The sequence below is a fragment of the Crocuta crocuta genome, unplaced genomic scaffold (genome assembly GCF_008692635.1).
Source record: "Crocuta crocuta isolate KB4526 unplaced genomic scaffold, BGI_CrCroc_1.0 scaffold118, whole genome shotgun sequence".
Classification (NCBI taxonomy): Eukaryota; Metazoa; Chordata; class Mammalia; order Carnivora; family Hyaenidae; genus Crocuta; species Crocuta crocuta.
This window is the reverse complement of record NW_027551558.1, coordinates 10,339,891-10,354,927: the sequence shown is the minus strand read 5'-3', so window position 1 is coordinate 10,354,927 and position 15,037 is coordinate 10,339,891. Positions and strand designations below refer to the sequence as shown.

At 44.1% G+C, this 15,037-nt stretch overlaps 1 protein-coding gene across 1 annotated transcript in view; it reads left to right on the top strand.

Moving 5' to 3' along the window:
- The first annotated feature begins 349 nt into the window (after positions 1–349).
- Positions 350–15,037, top strand: part of ABCG5 (ATP binding cassette subfamily G member 5) — a 33,971-nt gene continuing 19,283 nt past the window's right edge. Inside the window, exons 1-5 of the mRNA XM_077749194.1 lie at positions 350–495; positions 1,145–1,266; positions 9,212–9,348; positions 9,424–9,522; positions 14,587–14,719. Of these exons, the coding sequence (XP_077605320.1) occupies positions 350–495; positions 1,145–1,266; positions 9,212–9,348; positions 9,424–9,522; positions 14,587–14,719 (637 nt within the window). The remainder of the gene's footprint in view (positions 496–1,144; positions 1,267–9,211; positions 9,349–9,423; positions 9,523–14,586; positions 14,720–15,037) is intronic.

Genomic DNA, 15,037 nt, shown 5'->3' with positions numbered 1-15,037 from the left:
TTCTTCACCTTAGCCGCTACCTGACTGCACCAGTGTTTTCTCTTTCTCAGAGCTGGGCAATCTCTGGCCCTGGTTCAGTGTGCCTCCCAGCACTCTTCTCAGGCAGGCCCTCCTACAAACACAGGCTGTGTGTTGTGAGTGCTGCCAAGATAGTGTGTATGCCCTGGGTAAAGGTATATCAGATAATGGCATCTGTGGCCAACCCCCCAGTCTGGCTGCTGGGAAGGTCTGGGGAGGGACTCCAGAGCCCTGAGAGGAACAAGCAGAGCAGTGCGCTGCTTGCTCCTCTGCTGGGGCTCCTCCAGGGAGGGTCCGGCCACTCAAAATTCACCTCTTCTGCCTCTTGGCCATGACTGAACTCCCATCTCTGTCCCCTGTGGGGTCCTTGGGGCTCCAAGTAAACAGTGGCCCCCAGAGCTCCCCAGAGGAGGTTCCTGCAGCATTTTTAAGGCCTCGACACAGCCTGGGCATTCTCCATGCCTCCTACAGCGTCAGGTAAGACTGATGCCTCTTCTTCCTACTGGGAGCTTGAAGCTGGGCTTTATTTGAGCTGTGGTCGTGGCCTGAGGTGAGTGGGCCTCTCACCCCCTCTGCTGGCTTTTCTCACTGGTAGGGGGCACACACAGAGGCTTTGGGCTCCCTCAGTGGATCAGGGTGGAGAGACGAGAGGGGAAGGGCTGCCAGTGGTAAATGAGCAATGGTGAATAGCCCCCCCTCTTGCCCGTGACAGGACCTGGAAGCTCTAACAGCAAGGCACCTGTGTTCTGCTGTACGTCCAAGCTTTGTGCCTCTTACCGCTTCCTTTGTGTCCTCCTGTGTACAGCCTGCCCCATGGGGATGGAGAGGGCTTGGGGAGTACTTGGAACATTAAGTGTAATGAAGCCTGGTGAAGGAACACAGGGTCAGCTGAAGGAATAAACAGTGTCCCGTTTGCCATCTCCCACTCAGCCAAAGAGAGCTGGCATTCAGAGCAGCTCCTAGGCAGGGGTTTTACACAGACCATCTTTCTCAGTCACTACCTGCCAGTGTCCACAGAGGAGGACACTGAGCCCCAACCACATTTAGGAACCTGTCCAGAGACAACTGGGATCAGTGCACAAGAGTGTGGCCCCTTCTGGAACCCCACACTGCCTTTCCTTTAAAGCCACCAGGTTGGGCCCTGGTGGGACTTCACATCTTGCCGGCAGCAGTGGGACCGGCAGATCCTCAAGGATGTCTCCTTGTACGTCGAGAGTGGGCAGATCATGTGCATCTTAGGGAGCTCAGGTAAGCTTGGGAAGGAGTACTTTAACTTTGCCTTCTCAGTGAGCATTCAGAAAAGGCTTTGGCTTGCTTCGAACACCACATTGAGGAAACAGGTTTAAGTTGTAGCAAGGAGGCCACAAGTTTGATATTAGAGTGAAATCAAATGACATGTCTGACTGAATGGAATCTGGTACTAATATGAAGCCTTTAGAAAGATCCTTGGAAAAGAATAAACTCCTGGGGACCCTGGGTGGCTCACTTGGTTAAGTGTCCGACTTGGGCTCAGATTATAATCTCACAGTCTGTGGGTTTGAGCCCCACATTGGGCTGTGTGCTGGCAGCACAGGGCCTGCTTGGGATTCTCTCTCTCTCTCTCTCTCTCTCTCTCTTTCTATCTTTCTCTCTTTCTCTCTCTCTCTCTCTCACCCTCCCCTACTTACATACACACACACACACTCTCTCAAAATAAATCAACTGAAAAAAAATAAGAATAAAGTCTTGCCTAACATATCAGTTAATTCGTATTTCAGAGTATGGAAAGCCCCTAGCATGGTGCCTGGCATGTAGAGGTACTCAGTAAACACAATTTCCCTGATCTTTATACTGTGCTCAGAGGCAGGAAAAAAAATTAAGTACAAAGATGCCCACTTAACACCATATCCATTTTATTTTATGATGTATTTTAAATATACAGGCAAGAGTAGAGGATAAAGAATGTTCATGTATTAACATCTGGCTTTATCAGGGCACCTGGGTGGCTCAGTCAGGTAAGCCTCCAACTTCAGCTCAGGTCATGGTATCATGGTTCATGGGTTCGAGCCCTGCATTGAGCTCTGTGCCGACAGCTCAGAGCCTAGAACCTACTTTGGATTCTGTGTCTTCTTCTCTGCCCCTCCCCTGCCACTCCACGCTCTGTGTGTGTCTCTCTCTCAAAAATGAACATTAAACAATTTAAAAAACAAACAAAACCCCAGAAAACTTTTGGCTTTATCAAATCTTTAACATCTATGTTACACTTGCTTTGTGTCTTTTTTTTTTTCTTAACATCCAAGTTAGTTAACATACAATGTAATAATGGTTTCAGGAGTAGAATTTAGTGAATCGTCACAAAACACCCAGTGATCATCCCAACAGGTGCCCTTCTTAATGCCCATCACCCATTTAGCCTCAATCCCCCCACCCAACATCCCTCCAGCAACCCTCAGTTTGTTCTCTGTATTTAAGAGTCTCTTATGGTTTGTCTCTTTGTCTTATTTTTCCTTCTCTTCCCCTATGTTCATCTGTTTTGTTTCTTAAATTCCACATATGACTGAAATCATATGATACTTGTCTTTCTCTGATTTATTTTGCTTAGCATAATACACTCTAGTTCCATCCATGTTGTTGGAAATGGCAAGATTTCATTCTTTTTGATCATGGGATAATAATCAGTTGTACATATATACCACATCTTTATCCATTTGTTAGTTGATGGACATTTGGGCTCTTTCCATAATTTGGCTATTGTTGATAGTGCTGCTGTAAACATTGGGGTACGTGTGCCCTCTTTTGTATCAGTATTTTTGTATCCTTTGGATAAATTCCCAGTAGTGCAATTTCTGGGTCATAGGTAGTTCTATTTTTAATGTTTTGAGGAACCTCCATACTATTTTCCAGAGTGGCTGCACCAGTTTCCATTCCCACCAGCAGTGCAAATGTTCCCCATTCTCCACATCCTCACTAATATTTGTTGTTTCCTGAATTGTTAATTTTAGCCATTCTGACAGGTGTAAGGTGGTATCTCATTGTGGTTTTGATTTGTATTTCTGTGATGATGCATTATGTTGAGCATCTTTTCATCACATTCTTTTTTTTAAAATTTTTTTATGCTTTATTTATTTCTGAGAGAGACAGCGTGAACACAGGAGGGTCAGAGAGGGAGATACAGAATCTGAAACAGGCTCCAGGCTTTGAGCTCTGGGTGTCAGCACGGGGCTCGAACCCACGAACCGTGAGATCATGACCTGAGTCAGATGCTTAACCGACTGAGCCACCCAGGTGCCCCAAGGAATTAAATATTACACACTTCACTGAGGCTATCTTTGTGCCCATTTTCCACTTATCCTCCTCTTTCTGAGGTCATCTAACAGTTGAGGCTGAATTCACTGTCTTTGTGTCCGTATGTCAGCCTGTCATTGCCCTGGGCAGGTGTTGCCTCCAGAGAGGCAGATCCTTGTATCTGAGGGCAGTGCCCCATGGGGATCACAGCTGTTGAGTCCTCAGCATGACCCTGACAAGGGGATCTGCATGGACACCACAGGTTATCCTATATACTTTCAGGGTAAATGATTCTGATAAACTGGCTTCAGAGGAGCTTCCTGGTTGAGTTCTTGGTTGCACTGAATTGTTGACATTTCCTAGCATTACCTACTTGCATCATTCTCTGTGATAGCAATGGGTAACACAAGTCTGTGCAAAAGTCAAGCACGGTCAGCCTCATTTGTCCTGGGGAGTTAAATTCATAGCCATTCCCCTGCTACAGCAGGTGAACACCTGGGCGGCAATAGTAGCATTAAGATTAAATGAGAAGGAATTCACTGACTAAAAGTGTTAATTCTTTGCTGAGATTTCCTGTCAGTTCCTGTTTCCAGTTTTTAACTATTTCTAACTATATGTATCCAGGGTCATTCTAATTTTCCTTCTGATAATTATTACATTCTTCTTTAAAAATAAGAAAATCTGAGTTATTCCTATAGGTTTTTTTTTTTGCTTATTGTCTTCTTTCTATAGGATTAGGGTGGTGTGGACACACAACAAAGAATGACCTCACATTCTCAGAAGGGTGTCCCACAGGCCAGTATTAATGCTTCATGCACATCTCAGCAGGACAGTGGGTTGGAGGCCTTGATCTGGGAGCTCATAGGCTGGTTTGTGATGATATGTAATCATGGTTTTATAACAATGTCTATCCTCTTATACTGGCCACGAATTCACGGTAGACTGCAAATTTCCTACGGTGGGAGGTTTTGTTTTGTTCTGTTTTGTTTTCTTCCTGTATTCTCAACAACTAGAATAGGACTAGCCACACAGTAGGTGATTAGTACTATTTGTTGAATATGTGGGTAAACAAATCAATTCTATTAATAAGTTAGCGTTTAACAATTAGTTAGCGTTTCACAGAATGACATATGATTTCACTGGTGTCTTACCTAACATAGCATTGTTTGTCAAATCTTTATTAGTGAAGCAAAAGAAGACTTAGGCATTCAAAGTCTCACAACAGAATGCTCTAATGTAAGCCAGCGTAGGGTCACCCAACATTCCAGAGGAGGGTAACTGTAATTGACTCATTATTTGCTATCAGTTGGGATCTAGACCCTGAACTGTTTGCTCCCTTGTAGAGGACTATTTAGTTATAAACAATTTCTGTCCGTTTAGGGAAGATAACTCCAAAGGTCATGATTTTATTGCTCTGTAGGGCATTAACCTTTTGTTTTCTTTTTCTTTTTCTTTTCTTTCTTCTTTTTTTTTTTTTTTTTTTTTTTTTTTTTTTTTTTTTTTTTTTTTTTTTTTTACTGTGGTAAAGTACACATAATTTACCAGTTTAACCACTTTTTAAAAAATATTTTTATTTTATTTTTGAGACAGATACAGAGTTTGAGCAGGGCAGGGGCAGAGAGAGAGGGAGACACAGAATCCAAAGGAGGCTCCAGGCTCTTTCTGAGCTGTCAGCACAGAGCCCGATGCGGGGCTCAAACTCAGGGACTGTGAGATCATGACCTGAGCCAAAGTCAGATGCTTAACGAACTGAGCCACCCAGGCACCACCCATTTTAGTCATTTTTAAGTGTACAGCTCAATGTGTACAGTATTCATTGTGAATAAATATATTCACATTGTTGTGCAGCCATCTCCACCATCCATCTTGTGAAACTCTTGCAAAGCTCTTCATCTTGTAAAACAAACTCTATGCTCATTAAGTGACAACACTTCATTCCTCTTGCCTCCAGCCCCACCATTATATTTTGTCTGTATGATTTTGATAACCCAGCCTCATAAAGTGGAGTCATACAGTATTTGTCTCTTTGTGTCAGGCTTATTTCACTTAGCATAATGTCCTCAAGTTTCATTCATGTTGTAGCCTATATCAGAATCTCCTTCCCTTTTAAAGCTGGATGATATTCCATTGGTATCTATACCATATTTGCTGCTCTGTTCATCCATTAATGCGTCCATTAATGGATACCTGAGTTGATTCCACATTTTAGCTGTTGTGAATCATGCAGTAAAGATGTATCTATACAAATATGTTTGAAACCTTGTTTTCAATTCTTCTACCAAGAAGCAGAATTCTTCTATTTTTTTTTTAATGTTTTATTTATTCTTGAGAGAGAAAGAGAGATAGAGCATGAGCAGGGGAGGGGCAGAGTGAGAGAGGGACACAGAATCTGAAGCAGGCTCCAAGCTCTGAGCTGTCAGCGCAGAGCCCAGCCTGGGGCTTGAACTCACCAAGCTGATATCAGATGCTCAACCAACTAAGCCACCCAGGCTCCCAATTCTCCTACTTCTTCTACCAAGAAGTAGAAATGCTGTATACGGTAATTCTATTTTTAAGTTTTTGAGGAACTATTATTGTTTCCACAGTGAATATACTATTTTATATCCCCACTAACACTGTACATGGGTTCTAATTTCTCTACATCCTTACTAATGCTTTTTATTTTCCATTTTTTTGATAGTAGCCATCCTAAGAGTGTGAAGTGGTATCTCATTGCAGTTTTAATTTGTAGTTCCCTAATGCTTGGTAATGTTGAGCATCTTTTCACATGCTTATTGACCATTCATATATCTTCTTTGGAAACATGTCTATTTAAGTCCTTTGCCCAATCTTGAATTGGGTTGTTGTTGCTGTTGTTGTTTCTGAGTTTTTAAAAGCTCTCTATATATTTGGGATATTAATTCCTCATCAGATATGTGATTGCAAATATCTCTCCCATTCTGTGGGTTGCCCTTTTATGGTGGTGATAGTGTCTTCCACTGCGCGGAATTTTTATATTTTCATTAAGTCCAGTTTGTCTATTTTTTCATTTGTTACTTGTACTTTTGGTGTCATATTCCAGGGTACTAGGCATTTTTGTGTCTAGCTTTGCATCTTATTCTTTTTTTAAAATTTCTTAAAAAATATGTATTTATTTTTGAGAGAGTGAGAGAGAGACAGAGCATGAGCAGGGAAGGGGCAGAGAGAGAGAGGGAGACACAGAATCCAAAACAGGCTACAGGCTCTAAGCTGTCAGCACAGAGTCCGATGTGGGGCTCGAACCCACAGACCATGAGATCATGACCTGTGTTGAAGTAGGACACTTAACCGAATGAACCACCCGGGCACCCCGCATCTTATTGACCTTTTATTTTCCACTGATTATACATACTAGTTTCGTACAGCCATTTTTTTCTTGTATTTTTTTTGAAGAATTTATCTTAAAAAATATCTTTTAAAGTTTTATTTATTTCTGAGAGAGAGAGAGAGAGCAACAGCATGAGCAGGGGAAGGTCAGAGAGAGAGGGAGACACAGAATCTGAAACAGGCTCCAGGCTCTGAGCTGGCTGTCAGTACAGAGCCCGACGCAGGGCTCGAACCCACGAACCGTGAAATCAGGACCTGAGCCATAGTCGGATGCTTAACTGACTGAGCCACCCAGGCGCCCCTCTTCTATTCTTTTTTTTGAATAAACTGTTTCATCCTGCTGGTCAATGACTGATGAGTTAATAAGTAATAAAGTTGAAATGTCTTTAAAAAGAGTTTAGCTATCCATTTCTATGTAAAAAGTACCCCACAACTAAGTGGCTTAAAACAATAAAAATCATTATTATTTCTCAGAGTTTCTATGAGTCAGAAATGTGGAAGTGACTTTGTTGGGTAGTTCTGTCTGGGGTGTCTCATGAGGTTGTAGTCAGAAGTCTGCAGGGCTGCCATCCTCTGAGGGCGTGGGCAGGGCTGGAGAGTCCACGTGCAGAGTGGCTCCTCTGCATGCTAGCTGGTAAGTTGGTGCTCATTGTTGCTTAGTGAGAGTGGATAATGTGAGAAGAGCTGAAGGCCCAGGAGGGAACCCTGAGTGTCACCCCCAGGAGGCTGGGAAGGAGCAGCCAGACCAGCAGCATGAAACAAAGAGGATGAAGTGGCATCAGAGCCAAGGGGGAGAGATTTATAGAGCCAGGCAGGCAACAGTATCAAATGCTTCTGGGAGAAAAGGGCCCACCAGATAGAGCAGCAAGGAGGCAACCTTGATGACCTCAGGGAGGCCAGTTTTGATGTGATGGGACTGGAATCCAGACCCCAAAATATTTGGAGCTTCTGTCAGAACTGAGGTTGAAATCCAGAAACAGAAGGCCAAGGAAGCTTCTAGTTAGAGGAACCACATACAAGGCCTAGGATCATGACTAGGAAATTTCAGAGCATGTTTTGAAAGACAACCCAAATGAAGTCACATTTTGTTTTTTTTAACATTCCCTCCCCTCTTTTCCCACACTGACCTCTACTGAACATTCTGGAGCTACCTCTGAGCTTGGTCACCCCATGGGTTAGGTAAGAACCCCACTGCTAATGGAGTTGGCTCACTCATCTTTGTACTCCTCACAGCAGCAAGCAATTTCTTTACAGTTTTTGAATAAAAGATCTCTTTGATTTTGCATAAATCATCATATCCTTGGTAGAATTCTCTTGCTATCTTTTTAGGCAGTTCAGAACCTCTTACCTATTAACTTCTTAGCAGCCTGGCCCTGCTAACGCATCCTGACTCTCTGGGCTCATGTAGTTTGTGTCCAGTATGAAAGCGAGGGGCCAGCTGTTGTCTTATCCTAACTGTATCACCTCATCTCTAACACTAGAAAAATGAAACCAAGGGAAAGCTGTTAGTGACAACCAGCTGGCTTATGCCCAAGGCTCTCAGTGTAGGCTGAGGCCAACTTGATTTTACCAAAAGACTTGACCAGTTAGGGTTTCTGAAACTCTGATATGCATGGTAATTACTCAGGGATTTTTATTAAAAAGCAGAATCTTGGGGCACCTGGGTGGCTCACTCAGTTAAGCATTTGATTTTTGATTTCAGCTCAGGTCATGATCTCACTGTTCATGAAATGGAGCCCTGTGCTAGGCTCTGCGCTGACAGTGCAGGTCCTGCTTAGGATTCTCCCTTTCCCTCTGCCCCACCCCTTCCCCGAAAATAAATAAACATTAAAAAATATATTTAGGGGCACCTGAGTGGCTCAGTTGTTAAGCATCCAGCTCTTGCTCAGATCATGATCTCATGTTTCATCAGTTTAGGCCCAACATTGGGCTATCTGCTGTCAACACAGGATCGTCTTCAGATCCTTTGTTCCCCTCTCTGCCCCTCCTCGGCTTATTCTCTCTCTCTCTCTCAATAAAAAAACTTTAAAAAAGTATATATTTTACACACACACACAGACACACACACACAGGAATAAGAATCTGATTCAGCAGGCCTGGGCTCGGGCCTGAGATTCTACATTCAACATCACAAGTGCTCAGGTGATGTTGCTGGTATTCATACCACATTTGATTATCAAGGTTCTAGGCAATGTTTCCTACTTTCAGGAACCACTAGATAATCCCTGGTGGGGGGAGCTGAGTGCAGAAAGAAATTTAGATGTGCTAGATCCAAACATTTCTAAGAACCTAGGCTTTCTTTTTATTCTAATCCTATTTTTTCCTTTTCAACTCAGAACAGCTTTAGAAGCAGATAAACAGGCAGACAGAGCCCCTCCAGTCCTGACTGGGATAAAAGAAATGCCTCGTCTCTGTGACTTTTCCAGACAAGCTGGAAAGACTCATTGGTGCCACGAGCATTTGACCCAGGAGGCTAAAGAGAGAGCAACTCAGTGCTAGACCAGGGGCCCCCAGAGGGTCTGGGGATGGCCTTGCAATGCCTCATGGAGGGAGTCCTCCTGGGCCTTGTCTTTTTGTCTCCCAGGCTCGGGGAAAACCACGCTGCTAGATGCCATGTCTGGGAGGCTGAGACGCAAGGGGACCTTCCTTGGGGAGGTGTTCGTGAATGGCCAGCTGCTGCACAGGGACCAATTCCAGAACTGCTTCTCCTATGTCCAGCAGGTGGGCACACCCCTGGCCCCTGCCACTGCAGCCTGGTCTCTGCCACTGCCACATTGATGCCTCCCTCTCTCGCAGAGTGACACGCTGCTGAGCAACCTGACCGTGCGGGAGACTCTGCGCTATGCGGCACTGCTGGCTGTCCGCCGCTGCTCCCCAGGTTTCCTCCAGAAGAAGGTGGGTAGCATCTGGCCTTCTGTAGCCCTGTCCCGTAGGAGATCACCCTGTGATGGCTCTGCACCCCCTTTCCTTCCACTTACTTACCTATTCCTCCCCTTCACTCTTCACCTCTTTAGTAGGGATTTGTGCCACCCATTGGAGCAGCCACTGGTCACCTGTGGCTTTGAGCACTTGACACCTGGTCCAGCCCAATTGAAATGTGCTATGAGTGGGAAACACACAGATTTTTTTTAGAAATTAGTCTGGGGGAAAAAAAGTGAAATACCTTATTTTTAAAATACTGGTTACAGATTGAAATGGTAGTGTTTTGACTGCATTGGGTTAAGTAAATTATATTAATTTTGTTTCTTTTTAAAATGACTACTAAAATATTTAAATTATGTATGTGGTTTTTATTATATTTCTGTTGGATGGATTGTTTTAGGACTTCAGTGTTTGAATAAATATTTTCCTCACTGTACTTTGCTGTGTAGCCCTATTGAGATTTTTCTCCTTTCTTTGAAGTATTTTGAACATGCCTCATCCAAACTGGATTAAATTAATGATCTGTTGACTTGTCAACTCTTTCTAGGTTTCAGTCTGTTTCTTTAAATGTATCTAGTTTAGAAACAGTCAGATGTAAACCCACAGGGACTGAGGGTGTGTAGGTAGGTGTACCATCTACTTCCCTTGGGAAGGCTGACACACTTCCCTTGGGAAATAGGCCCTCAGAGTCACCAGAGGAGACCAGCAACATCTGCCTCAGAGGCTTCAGCAAAGCCACAGTCCTCCCAGGCACACAAATTATATCTGCAGTCCAGACTCCAAGGCTGGCTGCCTTTAGTGCTGTTGGGGCACCCCAGAAATCCTCCACATCTCAGCTGAGGGTGCTCCATCTTTATCAGGCACTGCTAGGTCTGTCCCAGGAACTTGCTCAATTTGCCCCTGGCATTGGACTTTCAGACAGGGCTTGGAGAGTGGAATTAGGTCTAAACCGTGTCCCAAGTCCCAGTAGATTTGTTAGATAAAATGCCCGGGTAAGTAAAGAGCATTCTTCTGTTTGAGAGTCCTAGACCATGCTGGAGGATAGCTTTTACTCCAGAGGAGTCTTAGCAAGGGGCCTGGCCCTCAAAGAGGATACCTAGCTCTCTTCCCTGGAGGTTACCTTAGAGTGCTCAGAATGCATTGCAAGGTTCTTGCTATTCTATTCTGCAGGCATTCCTTGGAGATACTGTAGGCATGGTTCCAGACGACTGCAGTAAAGCAAACACCAAAATCAATAGAGTGAGGTGAATTTTTTGGTTTCCTAGTGCATGTAAAAGTATGTTTATACCATACTGTAGTCGGTTAGGTGTACAGTAACATTATGTCTAAAATAAACCATGTACGCATCTTAGTTTAAGAATGTCTTAGTGACACCTACATGGCTTGGTCAATTAAGCATCAGACGTTTGATTTTGGCTTAGGTCATAGTCTCACGGTTAGTGAGTTCAAGTCTCACATTGGCTCTGTGCTGACAGTGTGGAGTCTGCTTGGGATTCTGTCTCCCCCTCTGTCTCTGCCCCTCCCATGCTTGCTCACTCTCTTTCTCTCTCAAAATACATAAAAATAAACTTTAAAAAATGAAAATACTTTATTGAAATGTGAAATAAACAAATGCTGTTGGAAAAATGGTGCCAGTAGACTTGCTTGACACAGGGTTGGCACAAACCATTAATTTGTAGAAAATGCACTGTCTGTGAAGCCTAATAAAGCAGAGTGCAGTGAAACAAGGTGTGTCTGTACTCTGAACTGTCCTAGCTGGCTGGCATTAGTCAGGCTTTGTTCACACACAGTATTGCATTTTATTCTTGCATCAACCCTATGAGGGAGGCATCTCTTGACACACAAGATTAAGATCAGACAATTGGGAATGGCAGAGCTGGGATGTGAACCTAGGCTGTCTAGCTCTGTCATGCCTCCCTGAGCTCCTGGGATCTCCTGAGCCCCCTTGTGATGAGAAAAGATGGAGGTCTAGTTCAGCTCACACTGAAGCCCAGGCATGTTCATGTGACTTAGCCTTGACAGTGAGTGACAGATGAGTCCATCTCCGGACTTCCTCTCTGCTTGCTTTAGTATTTCTCTTTCTAAAAAGGGCAGAAGATACCAGGGTGGGAGAAGTGATGTCATAAACTGATTCTTCTGAGTTAGTGATCTACTTATGTCACATATCCCAGTGAGAGAATGAATCTGAGAAAGCCATGGATCTCTTCCCCAGAAAATGCACATACATATAAATATTCAGAAAATTCATGGATGCCTTACAGTAAGTTGAGGGNNNCCCCCCGCCCCCCGCCCCACCCAGGAAACTGTTTTCTTGGCACTGGCAGCCCCTAAAAGTCCTGCAAAGGTTTCTCTGCCTGAAAGTACTTTCTAAGCAAATCTAGTCCACAGAGTGTAAAATTTGGACAAAGTAATTTAGGGAGAAGAAAATGGTGATAATAGCAGAGCACAGCAGACCTTTCCTCTGAGGAACACGAACATAAAGCTGTGGTTGACATGGGCAGGCCGTGTCTGCTGGACTGTGGGCTAAACCTTGTGCTTCATGCGCCACTTGAGAATCTAGACAACCCTCTCAGTCCCAGCTCTGTCACTTGCTAATAGTGTGACCTTGGGCAAGTTATGCTTCTCTCTGAGCATCTGTTCCTCCCTTATAATAAACAGAATAATAACACATCTCTCCTGGAGTTGATGTGAGGAATGAGTCAGTTTATCTGAGAACACATAGCATAGAAATTGATGATCCCAATGCATCCCAATAATCCCAAGGGTTCCTTCATGAGAGAGGCTTTGGGACAGAGCATGTGACATCTGAAACAGGTTAAATAAATGCCTCCTCTCTCTATCCCTTCTGATCCAGAAAGGCAAGTTTACTCCTTTCTTCTAGGTGTTGCAGAGCAGATGAAAGGGAGGCTCAGGAAGCTCCCCTGGGGGGTGAGCGTATCAGCCTCGACATGTCAAGCAGAACTCAGTTCCAGGATCCTTCTGCTCTGATGGCAAGAGACCTTTCTTTTTTCCAAAGTAGATCATCATACTGGTTTATTTATGCATTGTTAACCTCGTTATTCATTTGGATGTACTTGAGATATATTCCTTCTTGTGGTCAAACCTTCATCTATGCTTTTGATTCCACTCCTGGCTCCTGTGGAACTTTGTTCCACAAATCATCTCCTTTTTTACTCCAGTCTACTTTGTTGTTATTTTTTTAAGTTTTTAGCAAGCATGAGTGGGGGAGGGCAGAGGGAAGAAGAGAATTTCAAGAAAGCATTGCACTCTATAATGAGCCCGACATGGGGCTTGATCTCACGACTGTGAGATCATGACCTGAGCCAAAAACTACAGTCGAGTGCTTAACTGACTAAGCCACCCAGGTGCCCCTACTTTGTTGTTATATGTTTTATCATGTTTATTTTTGAGAGAGAGACAGAATGCGAGCCGTGGAGGGGCAGTGAGAGGAGACACAGAATCTGAAGCAGGCTTCAGGCTCCAAGCTGTCAGTACAGAGCCTGATGCAGGGCTTGAACTCACAAGCTGTGAGATCATGACCTGAGCTGAAGTAGGAAGCTCAACTGACTGAGCCACCCAGGCACCCCTGTTATTATTTTTTAATGCAGTGTTTTGTTTCTTTTTTCATGATAGAACTAACACAATCTCTTTAGATATGGGAATGCAACTCATTACCATATATGTAAGTATTTTCAGTCTCTTTCTAGCTGCTTTCCCCAGGGCCCTATGTAGATAGGGGTAATCAAGCAACGCAGAGCCAGAAGTAGAGTTTTGAGAGTCTCTGAAGATGGGCTAACTTGAGGAAGGAAAGAAGGAATGGGAGGGCCATTTAAAGGCCAACTTTCTCTTTACAGAATTCTTCTAGTTGTTGTCGGGAAGTTGAGAAGGAGCAGTAAAAAGGGTCTCAGGGAGCAGCAGAATCTAAGAGAAGTAGAGGAGAACTGGGACAGGACATGAAGTATGGCTGTAGATAATAAACTGGGTCCCCAGGAAAGTCTTTAAAGAGATTCAAATAAAGAATTGGCATTATTTTTACTTACTTTTGATAGCTGGATTGTATTTGATGCAAAACCACGCTGAGAGTGGGCCATGTGGGACTCCAGGACTCATTTGGGTTATGTAAGAGTAGTCAGGTTTAGTTCAAACCAAATTAGATTTTTTTTGGCATATAAAACATTTATTATAATAAAATTTCAAAAACCAGACATTTTTTTAAATGTTTATTTTTGAGAGAGAGAGAGTGCAAGCAGGACAGGGCCAGATAGAGGGAGAAACACAGAATCGGAAGCAGGTTCCAGGCGCTGAGCTGTCAGCACAGAGCCCAACCTGGGGCTCAGACTCATGAGCTGTGAGATCGCGACCTGAGCTGAAGTTGGACGCTTAACTGACTGAGCCACCCAGGCGCCCCACAAATCTATTTTTAAAAAGCTATAGTGTAACTATGCCTTTGGGGAATCTTTCTGTATGCTGGACTTAATGCAGCATCTGAAAATAGGAGTCCCAATAGGGGCGCCTGGGTGGCTCAGTTGGGTAAGCATCCAGCTTCAGGTTGTGATCTCATGGTTCGTGAGTTCAAGCCCTGCGTTGGGGTCTGTGCTGTCAGCTCAGAGTCTGGAGCCTGCTTTGGATTCTGTTTCCCTCCCTCTCTCTCTGCCCCTCCCCCACTTGTTCGTGTTCTCTCTCTCTCCTTCTCAAAAATTAATAAACATTAAAAATTTTTTTTTAAGTTTTATTTGAAAATAGGGGTCCAATGAAGTTTCCATTGTTCCCTGGTGAATTTCCCTGAAACAAATGTAAACAGTTTTGTTGCTCTAGAGACTTCTGAAAAACAGCTACGTAGTTTTAATCTGATACATGTAGTATGATTTAGACCAAAGTGGATTTTATCATCATAGGCACATTCTCCCTAGGGTGTGGTGACAGTGACTGAGCACTCCAGGGCAGTGTGTTGTTGCCTCTCCCATGCTGTCTGCAGGCAATGAATTAGGGCTGCAGCCCAGCAGTGACCAGCCTTCCCGGACTCTATGTCTCAAACAGGTGGACGCAGTCATGGTGGAGCTGAGCCTGAGCCACGTGGCAGATCAACTGATTGGCAATTACAACCTTGGGGGAATTTCCAGTGGTGAGCGGCGCCGGGTCTCCATCGCAGCCCAGCTCCTCCAGGATCCCAGTAAGTGGGACTCAGAACTACTGGCGGCTGCCCATCTTCCATTGGTTTCTGCCATACGTCTGCAGATGTTTTCAGTCCCTTTTTTCATAGTCTCCATTTGGAAAGGGGTTTGTGTGGAACTGACCTCACTAACTTCAAACCGGGGACCCAGTTTCTTTGGAAATACTTACTATGTAGTTCTTGATGCCATCCCACCATCCAAGTACAAAACAGCTCTTAGACTTGGAAACACTGCATTTGCATTTTAATGTTCAGTGAAGGTCTTCCATGAACACACGGGCCTGGCCATCCTGACTTCTCACTAGAGCAGCACCACTG